The sequence below is a fragment of the Barbus barbus genome (assembly GCF_936440315.1).
Source record: "Barbus barbus genome assembly, chromosome: 33".
In the NCBI taxonomy this organism is placed as follows: domain Eukaryota; kingdom Metazoa; phylum Chordata; class Actinopteri; order Cypriniformes; family Cyprinidae; genus Barbus; species Barbus barbus.
This window is the reverse complement of record NC_136761.1, coordinates 6,494,544-6,512,083: the sequence shown is the minus strand read 5'-3', so window position 1 is coordinate 6,512,083 and position 17,540 is coordinate 6,494,544. Positions and strand designations below refer to the sequence as shown.

At 33.8% G+C, this 17,540-nt stretch overlaps 1 protein-coding gene across 1 annotated transcript in view; it reads right to left on the bottom strand.

Moving 5' to 3' along the window:
• The window catches only part of LOC306853255 (AF4/FMR2 family member 2-like), a 209,295-nt gene extending 191,956 nt beyond the window's left edge, over nt 1-17,339 (bottom strand). Inside the window, exon 1 of the mRNA XM_079390520.1 lies at nt 17,178-17,339. Coding sequence (XP_079246646.1) covers nt 17,178-17,230 — 53 coding nt within the window. The 5' untranslated portion in view covers nt 17,231-17,339. The remainder of the gene's footprint in view (nt 1-17,177) is intronic.
• Between the last annotated feature and the right edge of the window lie 201 nt (nt 17,340-17,540).

The following is a 17,540-nucleotide window of genomic DNA, read 5'->3' as shown; positions in this document are numbered from 1 at the left end:
CAAGACCATGAAAAAATTGTCTTGGACTCGGTCTTGAGATGGACTTAACAACTCTGGTTGATTATTATCAGTTGTCATACAGTACACTGTATTGTTACAGCCTCATGAACAGTGACTAATGGGAAAATTATGCTCTGAACATAACAAACAGCACACTGTGGTTTGGAACACGGGACAAAAAAAATTATAATTTTTTTAAAACAGCTTGGATGCCAAAACATCAAATACTTTACCCATGACTTCACATTCCACTGTGAGTCCATTCACTAACCACTTTATAGATTTACAGAATTTATGACTTATGCCTACAGCATGTTTCTGAACCTCACATCAAGTGAAAGAGTTTGCACTGGTGCAGTGGGCTGTTAGAGCCCCCTCCTCATCTTTACTCATAGCTGCCAGGATACCCTTATCTCCATCCACAGGGCCTGTGCTATCTGCATCCACCACCCCGACCCACCACGGTTACGCCAGAGCGGTGGGGCCGCAGACTCCAGCTCACAGAGCAGCGTAGACCTAGCATTCCTGTAAAGCTCAGATACCATTCAGGTCCCTCATTCAGGAAGGCTGCCACAGGAAACGGGCCCTCACCCGAGACCGAGAGGCCCACCACAGTCCAACTGTATACTAAATACATCAACACACTCCCAATACAATCTACGGTCTTAATAAAATGTGTTTTGTCAATGATTATGTCATCATTTTAGCATATTAACACCACAACTGTCTTCGCAGCACTGCTGATAACACTTCCTGAAGTCAAGTAATGTGCAAATAACATAGCATGCTTTGACTTATGAATATTTATGGTGTCAAACTCAGATATCTGACAGAGCAGTTTTAGTACGCTTTCGTATTAAAAATGTCTGAAAAATCAAAACAGATGGCAATAAATTCATGAGCTAGTTTCTACAACTCCAGCTCCTTGTGTGCATGCTATTGAAAATCGTTCACAATCGCACGACCCTGATATATCAAACAAGACACATTTCTTACTAAGCAAATGCTGTCTTTGTCAATGCATTGTTACGATTGCTTGACTATGCTGAAGGGTGGATGTAACACATTTGCAGTTTCATATCGATTCCTATGTTTTCTGGATTGTTGGGCATCAATCAACAACTGCTGACTGTGTCTAATATGACCTTAATGAGAAAGTACAATGTTAATTGGTAGCATAAGCATAGTTTGGCCTGATCAATATTATTGAGAACCAGCACATACACACACACACAGGGACTGGCTTTGGTATAGTTGACACTTCCTCTAAAGATTTCTTTACCCAGAGAGCATGCGTCTGTTGTTTCTTCTCTCTCAGCCATTCCTGCCAATATCTTTTTTTTTTTTTTTTGCTTGCTTGCTCTATTCATGGATTTGTATGTAATTACTATAAAACAAGGGGCAATTAAACTTACATTCTGAGAGAAATCAACTCATTGTTTCCAATCAAACACATTTAAATGACTATTCAGAAGGTTTGTCGATTATTTGCAGTGCGAGACCCTGCCAATAAGTAAACTCATTTGGAGAAACAATTCCCCTAAGTTAAAACTGAATGTCTTCACATCCTCACAAATAAGTTCTCAGCCACAGCTTCAAGTTCTGATTGGTTTTGATGGATTTTACCAGCAGTCAATGTTCTTACAGAAACAATACTGCACAAAGGACTGACTCAATTCGATACCCAAGGTATTGAATCAAGCAATTCTGAATATGCAGGTCAAGACAGCCGTGACAAAATACGGCTATTCCACAGTTCAATTTGTTATTTTGCTTTAAGTTGTTTCTTTGTTCTTTGTTCTTTATTTTATTACTGTTTAGTTGAATAAGTACCTGAGGTAATGTTTACTATTTGAGAAGAATGTATGCATGACATTATTTTATTTTGTTCATATTAATATGTAACATGTAAAATAACTAGCATATTCAAAAAAAGAGGTTCAAACTAATATATAATATATGTTCATCCCTGTCTAACATTTTATCTAACATTTTATCTTGCTTATAGGGGATTTTAAACAATATTCCTAGTAAAACTACTTTGGAATAATATTCACTGTAAAACATGGCATATGAATAAACTATATATGTGACCCTGGACCACAAAACCAGTCATAAGTAGCACAGGTATATGTATAGCAATAGCCAACAATCCATTGTAAAATTATTTAGTTTTCTTTTATGGTAAAAATCATATTACCGGATATTACCGGTAAGTAAAGATCATGTTCATGAATATATTTTGTAAATTTCCTACCATAAATATATCAAAATATATAATTTTTGATTAGTAATATGCATTGCTAAGAACTTCATCTGGACAGCTTTAAAGGTGATTTTCTCAATATTTAGAATTTTTTTTTTTTTGCACCCTCAGATTCCAGATTTTCAAATAGGTAGTCAAATATTGTCCTATCCTAACAAACCATACATCAATGGAAAGCTTATTTATTGATTAAATAATTTACCCTTATGACTGGTTTTGTGGTCCAGGGTCACATTTATACAATATATATATATATATATATATATATATATATATATATATATATATATATATATATATATATATATATATGAAGAGTTCATTTGCAAAAACAGATAGCCTAACTCCGTTTTTAACAATTTTCAAAAATCATGTTTTTTCATTGTGCATTCCAATTAATCTCAATCAAACTGCAGATGGGTTATTTTGATTTGGTAAAAAAAAAATTTATAATAATGATACAGCTAACTAACTCAATAAAACACAATAAAAACATGATAACATAATTCTGAAACATGATTTTGGAGAAAAACAGAGTTATCTGTTTTTGCAAATAAATTCTTCATATATACATATTTATATATTTTTTTTTCTTTCTTACTTTTCCCGAAAAATATGATTCAGCCATGTGATCCAGCTATAAAGACAATTTAAAAGACAATTATTTAATTTTGAAAATGTATAATCTTGAGTATACAGTGCACACAAATATAGAGCTAGCATTTTACAAAGCGGATAATCAATTTTCAAGGTCCCTTAAATTGCAATTGTTTTTGTACCATGACTTTTCAGATATCGAAATTTATCATGAAATTCCATTATCGCCACCCATCATGATAACTTCCCAATTTCAGTCTCCAATGCATAGCTCTTGACAAAGAACGCTCCCCCGTCAACTCCACGTTGTGCACTATAGAGGCATTTTGCACTTAATTAAACAAGCTTAAAATTAGTCACAGTCCATCAGGAAATAAGAAGCTCTGAGAGCTGTGGGCTTTCCAGAACGTTCCTAATCTGTTGAACGCCACAGACGAGAAAGTACTGAGAAAGTTCTTCAACTTCAGATAAATCCAAGGTTACCCGAGCGCTTTTAAGAGATGATCTTTTTCCCCCTGCTTTTGTGCCAAGCAAATGAGCTTCTGTCTCTTCATAAGAATGGAGTTTTGAGGTAATGAGATTTATGAATTGTGTAGCCAATTTTTTTTCTCGTCTGGGCTTGTGCATTTGGAAGCTGGTGTGGATGGTAATTATAGTATACATTATTACGACCCCCCTTCACTTCACCACACTCTTTAATTAATGAAGCTTTACAGGGCAGTCGAAGTGGATCAGCAAGTATAGGAGAGAAAGAGCTGGAAATGGAGAGAATGACAGCGAGAGAGAGAGGTTGGCAGATTACGACTTAATGGTGGCAGAATAATGGTAATTTCGCCACACTCTCCTCTCTCTCGGACTGTGCTAATGGCTTCATTAACACTTCCACTATCCAGCGGCCCACAGAGGACAATGTCACATCCATCTTTGTCACATCACAATAAAACCGGCTAAACACAACTGATCTATCAGTCCAGGTGCTGAAGGAGGCAAGAAATGAACAGAGGAAAATCAATAGCGAAATATCAATGCGGGTTAAGCTGCGAACATGGAAGTCAAGCAGGCTCCTGCAAACAGAGAAAGTGCCGGATTGATCTCTAACAGGTATGTTGCTCACACTTTGGGTAATAACTCAATGCCACGGTGGAGGAGGAACAGCACGCTGGGAAAAACAGCAATGTGCCATAAATCACCAGCGCTGGGCTCTATTGCCGTCAGCGGCGGATTGATGACGTTTTCCTCTGCCATCTAGATCATTCCTCTGTTAACTTCTGAAGCCCTGGCTTCCTGTATGCTGCTTTACGGGCCATTTTAGCATGAAGTCCCCGCGGTGCTTCTGTAACTAAAAGGTTTGATTTTCCAGGCGACGGGAGGATGTGAAAAGCCTGCAGGGTTCACGCGGCTACAGAATCGCTGGGGGAATTATCTAAACATGGAGTCAAAGAGTTAATGCAGCCCTAATGTTAATGCCTTTGCTGTTCAAACCCATGCAGTTAAACAAACTAGTTGTTAGAGAATAAATGCCCAGGTAAACACTGAAGCAAATTATTAGTTTCAAAGCCACTTTGACTTAGTGACTTGGTGTCACAAAGGCAAGAATTATCACCACTGCTCATGCTTACCATTAAAGATTTAAATAGATAAAGAAATATAATTAACTGCATAACTTGTCCTGCATTGTTATACATGAATTCTAAGAGTTTTGCATATATATATATATATATTTCGAAAATATACATTTAAAATTAACCTAAAATATATATATATATATATATATATATATATATATATATATATATATATATATATATATATATAAAATTATAAAATAAATGTAAAATTCCAAGCTAATTACAAATGTATTAAGAACAAAATTGCAATGCATATATAAGTATATAATGTCGTTTTCACAAATATAAATTAATAAAAAAATAATGTATAATAATGTCAAATAACTGAATTTTTTCATTATCATTTTCATTACAAAAGACATTTTAGAATAATATTTAAAATTGTAATTATTATATTTTTTTGTTTTGTTTTGTTTTTTGTAAACCCATTATTGATGCTTCCAAAACTATTTTAAATTATAATTTTCAATCACTAAATCAATCAATCGATCAATCAGTCAATCAATCAATAAATTAGACGTCAAGTTCAAAATACTGACAACCAGATTTTGCAACCAAATGTTTACATTTCCAGTGTATCAAAACTTGTGAATTGGCCCTAAACTCTCATATATTGGCCCCCAGGTCAGTGGGCCCTGGACATACATTGACAGCCAAATCATCTCTAGTGACCACAACGTCACAGAAACAACAGCAAAACAACTGATCCACCCTTCCACTCAGAACCTCTAACACTCCCTTATTCCTTTTGCAAGAGAAGATACATGGAGATAATGAAGACAAACGTAACAGATGAAACCAAAGGGGGGCCAATTCATGAAAGACTGTGTGTAGCACCAAGACAAGTGTTACAGCAAACACATTCCTTGAGAAATGTGAAATTCAGAAATGAAAAAACAAAAGCTTCTGCAGAAATAGTACCACCTGCTTTGAATGATTCGTGCCATGGAGGTTTCTGAGGTGTGAGGAAAACACTGCCATTATGACTGTTATTATGCAACAGTCGACCATAACTCAGCTCCACGCAACAACGAGGGTGTCAGCACGTCAAAACTGTTCATTGCTGTTTAGTATGCATTGCAATACAACAGCAGCATCTGACACTCTCCTACATGAGAATGCAAACGCATGGCACTAAAAGCCGTCACACAGACACAGAGGAACATTATGTTTGAAGCTCTTGATGGAATAATACAGCGTTCTATAAACATCTTTGTGTAAGACGTGCCATCTAGACTAAGCGGACTGAAGTAATAGAGCTATTTTGCCACATTCACAGTGATATGAAGAAGTGTGATGTGAGAGATTTTTATAAAGGAGAAAGACAGATAGATGCAATCAATAATGTACAACAAATAGGCTGTGAAGCACTTTGAAGAGTGATTGCTGGGGTGGCACTTTTTTGTTGTTTATTATTGAATGAAAGGTGAAAAAAATGAAAAGATGCTCAATGATTTTATTGGGTCGGTTTTATGTTTTAAGGCATAAAATATTAATACAAAAGACATCTAGTAATTTCTATCTAGTCTTGCCAATGAATGAAATTGTTCATAAAAATAAAATAAAATTATTATTATTATTAGACTAAATAATATTTAACATTTAACAACGTAATTATTATAATAATTAGTTAACCAAATTATCAATATTATGACATAAAACATATAACAATATAATTTTATAGCGCAAATAATAATAATAATAACTACAACAATAACAATAACAATTATTATTATTATTATTATTAAGAAAAAAATAATATTTAACATTTAACAATGTAATTATTTTAATAATGAATTAACCAATACTATCAATATTCTGACATAAAACATATAACAATATAATGTTATAGTGTAAATAATAATAATAATAATAATAATAACTAACAATAACTATTATTATTCTTATTATTAAGACAAAATAATATTTAACATTTAACAATGTAATTATTTTAATAATGAATTAACCAATACTATCAATATTCTGACATAAAACATATAACAATATAATGTTATAGTGTAAATAACAATAATAATAATAATAACTAACAATAACTATTATTATTATTATTATTATTAAGACAAAATAATATTTAACATTTAACAATGTAATTATTTTAATAATTAATTAACCAATACTATCAATATTATAACATAAAACATATAACAATATAATTTTATAGCGTAAATAATAATAATCATAATAATAATAACTAACAATAACTATTATTATTATTATTATTAAGACAAAATAATATTTAACATTTAACAATGTAATTATTTTAATAATTAATTAACCAATACTATCAATATTATAACATAAAACATATAACAATATAATGTTATAGCGTAAATAATAATAATCATAATAATAATAACTAACAATAACTATTATTATTATTATTATTAAGACAAAATAATATTTAACATTTAACAATGTAATTATTTTAATAATTAATTAACCAATACTATCAATATTATAACATAAAACATATAACAATATAATGTTATAGCGTAAATAATAATAATCATAATAATAATAACTAACAATAACTATTATTATTATTATTATTATTAAGACAAAATAATATTTAACATTTAACAATGTAATTATTTTAATAATTAATTAACCAATACTATCAATATTATAACATAAAACATATAACAATATAATTTTATAGCGTAAATAATAATAATAATAATAATAATAATAATAAATAACAACGACAACACCAGCTATTATTATTATTATTATAGTTGTAAGCAATAAAATATGTTTTCGAAAGAAATATACATTCCTATGTATCTGGACCATCCAATGAATATTAATGATAATAATAATAGCTGTTATTGTCATTGTTGTTATTTATTATTATTGTTATTATTATTATTATAAAATGATATTGTTTTAGGAAATAAAAGTTCAAATGGCATCTATAGATTCCTATATATTTTGATATTTTGTCCAACCAGTCAATCAATCAATCAATCAATCAAATAAAAGTAAATAAATAAATAAAAATAGTAAGAAAACATTTATCTACAAAAAATAAGTAATTAAGCAGATGCCGTTGAATAATAAGGCTTTTAAGGTCATGAGAAGCGTTAATTCAGTCAAGTGTCTTTTTGACCGGTGGAGTCTACTTTCTCTTATCACCTTCTAAGTAAAATGTCCAGCTCAAGCTAGCATCAAATTGTAAACGCACTGCTCTCTAGAACTTTCTCCCCTCCGGTGAGATCAGTCTCCATGCATCTGTGGCCCTTTTGTTACTCACGGCTCTTAACAGCTCTATGAGTTTCTCACAGGGAGATAGTCTTCCATTTAAAGCATTTTGGCTTCAATTCATTTTCTTATCTCAGCTTTTCTCTCCTCCTCTGATAAAGATGTGTGTTCCTTTCCGATCTTTATCAAACAATAAAAGCCAGGGGGACTTTCAGAGCACTGGAGCAGCTAGAATGACAACACTCTTAGTAGATTTTTCAGCCACTTTTAGCTCCATGTGAATGAGCCACGTTTAATGGGACAAATTAGCATGTGCTGTGAAAATAGGCGGACAGTTGGACGTGAATGATGGAGCTCCGTGTGATTGGGATATTTGGCAGGCGCGTCTGCTCTTTAGCGCTTCTGCAGCTCCCAGTAAACAAGGTGAGATTCCATTTTTACACGCTGAAATAAACGCTGGCCGCTGTTTGCTCAGTCCTGACGCTTCACAATGTGAACGTCAACACACAGTCATATCTGGACACCAACACATAAATACTCATGCCTCCCTCTCTCGCAGAGACATCATGGACAATCAATCAGTCTTACTTTGCATTTATTTATAAAAGTAAATAAACATTACTTTATACATTACATTGGCATCTTTCAAAAGAAAAGAAAATGTGGTAAATGTTTTATTCTGTAGCACTATAACAACTCAAAATATGTGTTATTTTAGTTTCACTGAGATAGCATTATAGTTTTGTTAATATTTTGAGATTTATTTAAAATGTTTGTATGTTTTGATTAATTTTTACTTCAGTTTTCACTGTACTTATGTTAGTACATCAAGCTAAACTAAATGAAAATGAGAAACGTTGCCTTGGAAATGAGCTGAAATAAAATGAGTTTAAGTTTTTTTTTCAGTTAATAAATAAATATATTTTATTTAAAATATTAATTAATTAATTAATTATTCATTCATTTATATTTTTATGTTGTTTTTAAAAATGTTTATTTATATATTTATTTATTCGTTCATTCATTCCTCACAGTTTTTGTGTATGTATATATATGAATGTATGTGTATATATATATATATATATATATATGTGTGTGTGTGAATGAATGAATGAATGAATATGTAAAAAAAAAAAAAAAATATATATATATATATATATATATATATATATATATATATATATATATATATATATATATATATATATATATATATATATATATATATATATATAACACAGGGAGGAAAAATTTTTTTTTTTTTCAAATGTGTATTTATTTTATTTATTTATTCACCCCCCCCCCCCCCCCCCCCCTTCCACACACACACACACACACACACACAGGTGTTTTAGGTGTTTTGGTTTTATATTTTGTTATTTATTTGTTTGTTTGTTCGCTCATTGTTTGTTTGTTTGTAACGATGTTGTAATGGTTTTAGTTTTAATTTTAGTTGCACATTTTGCAGTTAATTTGCTTTAAACTGAACATTTTGTCATCATCTATCCACTATGCATTGCCTGAAAACCATTTTACTTTCTTCCCAACACAAAAAAAGACTTATAATCAAAATGTCAAAGTTGTTATTTTCCATACAATACAAATGCATGCTCATAATTACTGTCATGAAGTTACGAGGCAAAAAAAAAAAAAAAGAATAGGATTTTTAAGTATGCAATAGGACACAAAAGTTGGAAGTCTCATATCAAATGAATCAAGGAAACAGAAACATAAAAACAACAGCAACAACAAAACATGCTGTTCCAGAATGCAGCAGTACAGCTGATTCTTGCATATGAATACGTCTCAGGAATCAGATTTTTGAGAATTTGGTCCTGAGCAGGAATATTTTCTGAATAATATTCAACCATCTTTGTCACGGTGCTTTTGCAAAATGCCCACACATAACACAACGCTCCAAGAATAGATTATGCAACTGTAAAACACATATAAAGTTCAGTATTCAGCACATAACTCTGTCAATCCTGAGAGAGAGTCATATACGGCTCCCCACGCTGTCAGGAATTCCGCTTTGTTTCCTCCCAATATGCATGAACTCAACCAATAAGCAATACACATGTCTCTCGCTTTCTGAAACAAGAAACATCTGAATATTGTTCATTCGAGACATTCATTAATATTAGGCCTCTAAAAAGAATGTGCAATTTCCTTCGGCTTACACCAAGCCAACAGCAAAAGGTCAGTCTAAAAGACAAACTGATTCATCTCTCAGAAAGAAATGAGATTGAAAAAAGCGCTCTACAGATGCCTGCGTGGCTGTATTGAATCATCATATTTGTCATAGAGTGCTTTCAGTGGAAGCAGTGACCTTTGAGGTAGTGGAGTAAATTGCTTCGTGGCATAAAGGTAAGCTGGAAGCTTGAAGCATGAAGCTTGATTAACCTGAAGATCTTTAGACGGAATCCAGCCAATCAGACGGCAACGGAAGTCTGCCGACAAATAAGAAAGGCATTCATTACGGATCTGCCGTCGCTGTTTCATTGCGCACATATCTGTTTGCTTGACTCATTTGATGTGAGCAGGGCAACTTTGATGTCTCTTATTAAATACTGAAAGCAGTCCAGAAGTCATGTCCAACATCCATGACCAACAGCACATTTCTGCTATAGCTTTGATGGCATGTTCAAAAGTGTATTTCATTTCAATTTCATTCATTTTTGTAAAGAAATTAATACTTTTACTCGGCAAGGACTCATTCAATTGATCAAAATTGACAGTAAAGACAAATTAAAATGTATAAAATCCAGAAAAACACCCTTTTATTTAATAAATGCTGATGTTTTGAATTCACCAAAGAATCATGAAGAAAAAAAAATCACAGTTTGAATAAAAATATTTAGCAGCACAACTGTTCACAATCTTCAGAAATGTTTCTTGAGCGGCAGAATGATTTCTGAAGGATCATGTGACACTGAAGACTGGAGTAATGATGCTGAAAATTCAGCTTTGATCACAGAAATAAAATACATTTTACAACACATTCACACAGAAAACAGTTCATATTTATTCGTAATAATATTACTGTTTTTATTGTAATAAAACAATTCACAAATTTGTATAAAAAAAGTCATATACTCTTTTAAATATAAAACATATGTATGATTTACGTATTTTAATTGCATATAAAATTTCCATTTGCTTGGATTACAGTTTTAACAAACCAATAAACTTAAAGAAAACAATAATAATAAAAAAGGCATTGTTTTCACAATTTGAATCATGCTTTATGGCAAATATGCAACACATTAAGTTCATTAGTTAATGTTAAAACTGTGAAATTCAAATGGATTGATATTGTATCCAAGACCTTTATCTTGAATTTAGGTCTAAATTTGTTTTGAGTGTATCCAAAGTAATTTGTCCAATTAAATTATTATTTTTAAATACCAAACACATTTACCAGCAACTCTTTAAATGTTATATTAATCAACCGCTATTTATGTAACCTTGCTTTGTTCTTCAACGACTAAATTAGTCTTTGGCATACAGCCTTGGCCAAAATCAAAATCATATTCCGTTCATGTTTTGTTTGCGTTTTTATGCACCATTGATGTTTGAGTCCAAACAGTCTTGGCACGTACATTGATGCTGTCTAAACGAAATGGTCAAGGCTAATTGAAGCAGATATTTATATATTTATATATTTATATATATATATATATATATATATGAAAACATATATTCATCAATTTAAGCTTATTTCCTATAGCCTTGGTCATGTCAGCAGTAATAAAAGTAATTTCAGAAGTGAACATATCTATTATTTTTATTATTATTATTATTTTTTTTCTAATTAATACATTTTTAGGGCTGCACAATTTGGGGAGGATTTGAATTGCAAAAAATGTTTTATTTATTTATTTATTTTTATGAAGGTCCAGTTTTGCTGTGCTTGTTTGTAGATCATAGAATCATTGATTATAGAGCTATGTATGCTAATAATAATAATAATCACTGTATATTCACTGTAAATTAAAACTGGTTATTTTAGAAAAAATATATAAAATTAAAAATTTTATTTTACAGTATAACTGTAAAATTTAACTACTAATATTAATGGCTGTCTTAATTTCTTACTTTTCAAATTACAAACCACTTAGCTTTTATTCTGGCAGAACACTGCCTAGAGCATATATACATTTTAATTCAGTCCCAGCCTTTGGGATTTGATAATTGTACTAAGCCATATATATAATAGGTTTATTTTGGATTATTTGTGCAGCCCTAAATTTAATAATGATAATAAATATTTATTGTTAATTATTTATTATTCATTTTCGTCAGAATATTCTGCATAGGGACATTTAAGAAAAATGTAAGTTGGCTTAGACTGGTTTGCTGTCTTCATCTCCTTTGAACAAAGACAAAAAATACTGCATTTAAAGTCATATTTGTGTTCATAGATCTTTAGCTGATGGACCACTCATATCTGCAGTTCTACCAACCGCGGTCCGTTCAGAGGAACTTGTTAATTGCGTGCCGAATTCGAGGGCAGAAGGGTGGTAACCCATCACCTTTTGTCTCTCCCACGCAACCTGACCGGCGTGCCAACCTTGCTTCTTTATCATGCCACAGCATTTGGCTTTCTTTTTGCAGGTGGCAAAATGAGGCCGCGGGCACTGTGCTTGGCAGCCTGCTCTCACAAACAGCATGCCAACTGCCGAGCCTCCATGCTTGTGCGGCCGCCACAGAGATGTGCGGGGCACAGCCTGGCTTGGCTGCCTTTTCAAGCCGGGCACAAATGAGATTGGCACAGAGCGCGGCTCCTCGAGCGAGCCGTGTGATATATAGTCCCCAGCTGTGGTCAAGGTGGAAGCGGGAAGGCGAGGGAAGCTGGGAAATGTGGTAGATCTGTGCCACGACCATGGAGAATGTTCAATCCCTGTGACTAAACAGCATGGGAGCAAAGAGAAACAGCACACAATGTGCCACGAAGTGGACACGACACACACACACACACACACACACACACACACAAAATAAACCAAGAGAAAGTGTTGTTTCACAGCATAACAGAACATTTTGTTTGTCTCACTCTAAGTGCCCTACTTTCAGAACTTCACTAAATAAATGCTTCATTATGGAAAAGAGAACTTGGTTTGGCAATATTCATTTTCTTTTTGTTTGCTACCATTTATTTTCTCATAGTTTGTATTGCATTTCACTGGTTTCAAGCATTTAGCCAACATTTAGAAAGGGTTCATTGCATCATTAAATGTAAATAAGTGTAATATTTTGAAATTACATATCTACAAAGTATTGTCTAGATTCCTCAGGATCATATATATATATATATATATATATATATATATATATATATATATATATATATATAGAGAGAGAGAGAGAGAGAGAGAGAGAGAGAGTACATATATTTGTGTGTGTGTGTGTGTGTGTTTGCTACAAATCAATCTTAAGTGGGCTATAAAATCAAATAGGCTACATTTACATGTAATTCTGCTAAGTAAAACTGTCAGAAAGATTTTTTCCGGTGTTTAGCTAGCAGCTATTAATACATCTCAATATTTCTGCTTAGAGTTTGTTTTACTACTTACTAAATTTCTGCAATTTTTCTGCTTGGAGACCCCTTTCAGACCGTGTTTTGTAGTTTCAGTCTTATGTGCGCTTTTTATTTATTCATTAGTTTTTATTTTATTATTTATTTTATTTTAATTAATTAATTAATTTTATTATTATGTTTGTTTTAATTTCCCTTTGATTTTCACTGACAAACCTCTAGGTGCATCCTAATTTGCATACTTATGCACTATAGTCTATGCCATCGTGTAGTATAAATATTGTGTGCAGTGTGTTCACACTGAAAATTTTTAAAAGAAGTAGTGCACTTTAGGGTGTACTCACACTAGGCGTTTTGAACCGTGTCCGAGTGCGTTTGACCCCCAACGCCCGGTTCGTTTGATGGAGTTAAATTCGGGTGTGGTTCGTTTAGCCGGCCCTGGAAGAGGTGGGCTATAGGGCGCAATTCGGTTAGGCTCAGGCACAGTGTGAGCGCGAACCACGCTGGAGCACAGAACAGAGATACTATTTTGTGTGCACTACTGATATCATTACGACCACAAACATATACTATTACTACTACTTCACTACAGTTTTCAATAATCGCGCTCGGGCTAGGTTCAAGGCAACCGTGCCTAGTGTGAGTACACCCTTAGATGATGCACTGAAAAACTTACATATTCATAAAACTGATACAACAGGCTACATAGTCTATAGTAAAAGTGCATACACTTAGAATGTACACTGATGATGTGAAAGTAATATTCACATGGTTGCTGACTGGTCTTCTTTATTACATATTTTTGTATTCTAAATTGTAATTGGTCTCATCTTTCTTGTATATACTTACACAGCAAATACTTTGCCGTGCATGTTTATTCACATGTAAAATAAGTTGTGACAATGACAAAGCAGCTATGACGTGAAATTTGATTTATGCATGCAGAACCTAAATGTACCAAAAAAAAAAAAAAAAACTTCCTCCTAAAGGAAATTATAATCTAGTTTAACTTTCATCAGCTCAAATTAAAATATACACTTTGTTCAATGTGAACAGCTGGTAAAAATACATACATACACACATACTTAAAAAAAAAAAGAGATTTTTGGAATATTCATATTAACAATGCAAAAGTATTGCCTGTGATTTCCATATACAAAACAAATGCTCAGAGTCCGAAATTCTGCTAACTTCTCATTCGGCTTTGCACATTTTAACACCAGGATATAAAAATGAGTTATTGGGACAGAAATCCCTGCTGAGAAAGGGCAAGTAACAGGAAAAAAAGCACAACTGAGTCGTTGAATAATCCCTCCTGGTCCTGCTCTCAGGGCGGCCATAAAGTCCCGCCAAATGAAAAGAAAGTCACAATAAAAGGCTGCACCTAATTACGAGGTCTTCTATTACCACTAAAGGTGCAAACCTATAAAATATAGGCATATAAAGTCTAATTAACCATAGCTCCGGTTCTTTAATCCAAACGCATTGGTTATGACAAATACTTAACTCACACTCTCATAATGCAAAATGATTTACCAAACGAACAAATTGCACCACACACAGAGCGAGAGGAGCAATTCCTTTCGCAAAATAATCGAAAAACACACTTCAAAGCCATTTGACTCTGTTAAAGTGAAGAGCCAACATAATTGTGGCAGCCATTCATGTCATGGCTGTGTCAGCATGGAAAAGCATGTCCCAATCCCCACCGCCTCAGTGCCTCCCGTGCTTAACCTTTGTCTGCAAATAAGGCACTGCTCTCCATTGAGCTCATTTTGCACCTCACTGAATGTTGCACCACCTAATCTGACTTGATTACATCCAACTCGTGTCGAAGCCCAAACCGACATACGGGGAGATCAGATTCAAATCAATATGATTGCTGAAGTACAGCCCTGGGCCATCAGATAAGCATGGGAAATATTAAACACAAAGACAATGAATTATGAGTGCATTATTATTGTACGCTTGCTGAAACGTTGATTTATCGCTACACAACACAGAACGATCATTCATCGAAGTATTTAGCCGAATCTACATTTCAAATGCCTTTTTGGTTGGTCGACGAGATAGTAGTAAAAATAGCAACACTGCCTTTAAAACCCAGACCAAGCAAACTTATCACACAAAAATGGCTTTTTAAATACCCTCATAAATATTCACAGACTTAATGGGTAGCTCAGGGTTATGAATGTGGCAACAACAGACAAAATTGCCACCACCGCAGAAGTAATAAGCAACTAGCCCATAGCTGTTCCTGAGAGAGAATGGCTTTAATATCAGCGCGGCGCATAGAAAAATAACCTTTAACCTTAAGTTTAACCACTATAGTGACTATATGGAAAACAAAGACAACATGTTTTTCAGACAACAGACGGTTTAAGTCAACAAGCCAACATGCCATCACTGAAGGGTATTCAAAAAAGGATTCATTATACAGCAAGTCCCTAGACAAAATACTGACATAACACTTGAGAGTCGGTCTGATGGATGATTATATTCTCATTTCAAATTTTCAAGAGAGAGATGTAACCAAAATGTGGGCTAGTTCTTTTTAAAAAACTATAATTTTCCTATAAAAATAAATAAATTAGTGGCAAAATCATATGCTCAAGATTATGTAGCCACTTAAAACCATATTCTACAAATCACTTCTGATTATAAGAGCTCAGCGATGTTCTGTCGTGTGCAGGACGGTGAGGATAAAAACAAAAGAAAGAGGATAAAATCGGAGGAAGGTTTTGAAAACCAACTAAGACTCAGCTCAACAAAGGAAAAAGACGTGTGTCATCCAGGACAATAGCAACTAACCAAACCAACGCACTGATGTTCATGTGAATTTGTCAGTATAGGCCAAATGATAAATGCTCAAATATTTGGAGAGGTTTCACTGTTATTGTTCATTTTCTCTGTGATATTGCTTTTGTATGGATTCATATCTGCACTCCACGGGTTCCTGTGTTCTGCCACATGGTGGGGATGTAGAGAGTGTTAAAAATCAGCAGATTCAAGGAAGAGAATTATGCTGAAATCATATTGTAGTGGAAGATAAAAGTGCATAAAAATATAAATAACACATAACCATAACCAGCAGGGGGCGCAATAGCTGAATGCCCTCATTAACAATGACACTTAAATAAGCAAAACTAATATGAAATATTTATGTTTGCATGATGAAGTAATGGATGAAGACAAACAAATCAGCAATTATTAGTAGACTTTTGCACTAAAAAAATCATATAGCAAGGGATTGCTTTATAAATTCAACACAATATGTGTCCATATGCAATAAACTGCAGCACTTTAATCAACTGAATTTTTGATGATACATCACAATATATTTGCCTGATATGTAATTACATGTTAATTACATTTATATTACTCATTACTTATGTAATTGCCTAAACATGAAGACTAATAAAGTGCGACTAGCTGACTCATATAGGACTTTTGATTCATAATAATTTAATCAAACAATAATCTACGATCAGATCAATTCAGTTTAAAGTAGCAGGAAGAAGTGGCAGAAGCTGCTCTTTGTTTCTTTTAAGTAGTTTCAACCTATAATTCAATGCATCGGCATGCAATTCATCAAAACAGCGATTCTGTGATTAAAGTTTGTCCCAATCATCTTTTACAAACGCATCTATATAAATAGAAGAGCAGTCACATCACTAGAGGCAGCAGAAGTCAGCACTACGAACCCTACCAAGACAGCATTTCTGGACATCACAGGCGCTTTGCGAATGCGCGGTCGGAGCGCGTCTACGATGCCCAGAAACGCTGTGAAGGTAGGTTGCTCGCTGGGGTTTGAGACACCGCCGCTATCATGCGTCATAATGGGTTTCACTCGTATTTCGGAATGTGACCACGTCAGATCGGAGACATTTCAATGAGTATAAACACATAAAGCCCGCAGACGTACCACTGTTGCTCCAGCTCCCAGTCCCTGAAGAAGTCAAACTCGAATAGGTCCATGGTCGGTGTGATTCAGTGAGGTGCCGGTGGCCGCATATGCAGGAACGGTGTCTGTCTCCCTCACTGACGCGCGGCGCAGCTCGCACTGCCGCTGCCTCTCTCTCCGCTCAGCGACACGCAGCCCTGCGGAAGGCGGAGTCAGGGCTCGCTGGAGGCGGTCACTCGTTCTGAGAAGACCGGCGCAGCACTTTGAACCAGAGCAGCTCCACCTGCGTCCAGCACACATCACCTGTGAACGCACAGTCGAGAGGCTTTAATAATGCAATTTAAAACCAATTCATTCAACAAAATTGTTTTAGCAACCTTTTTG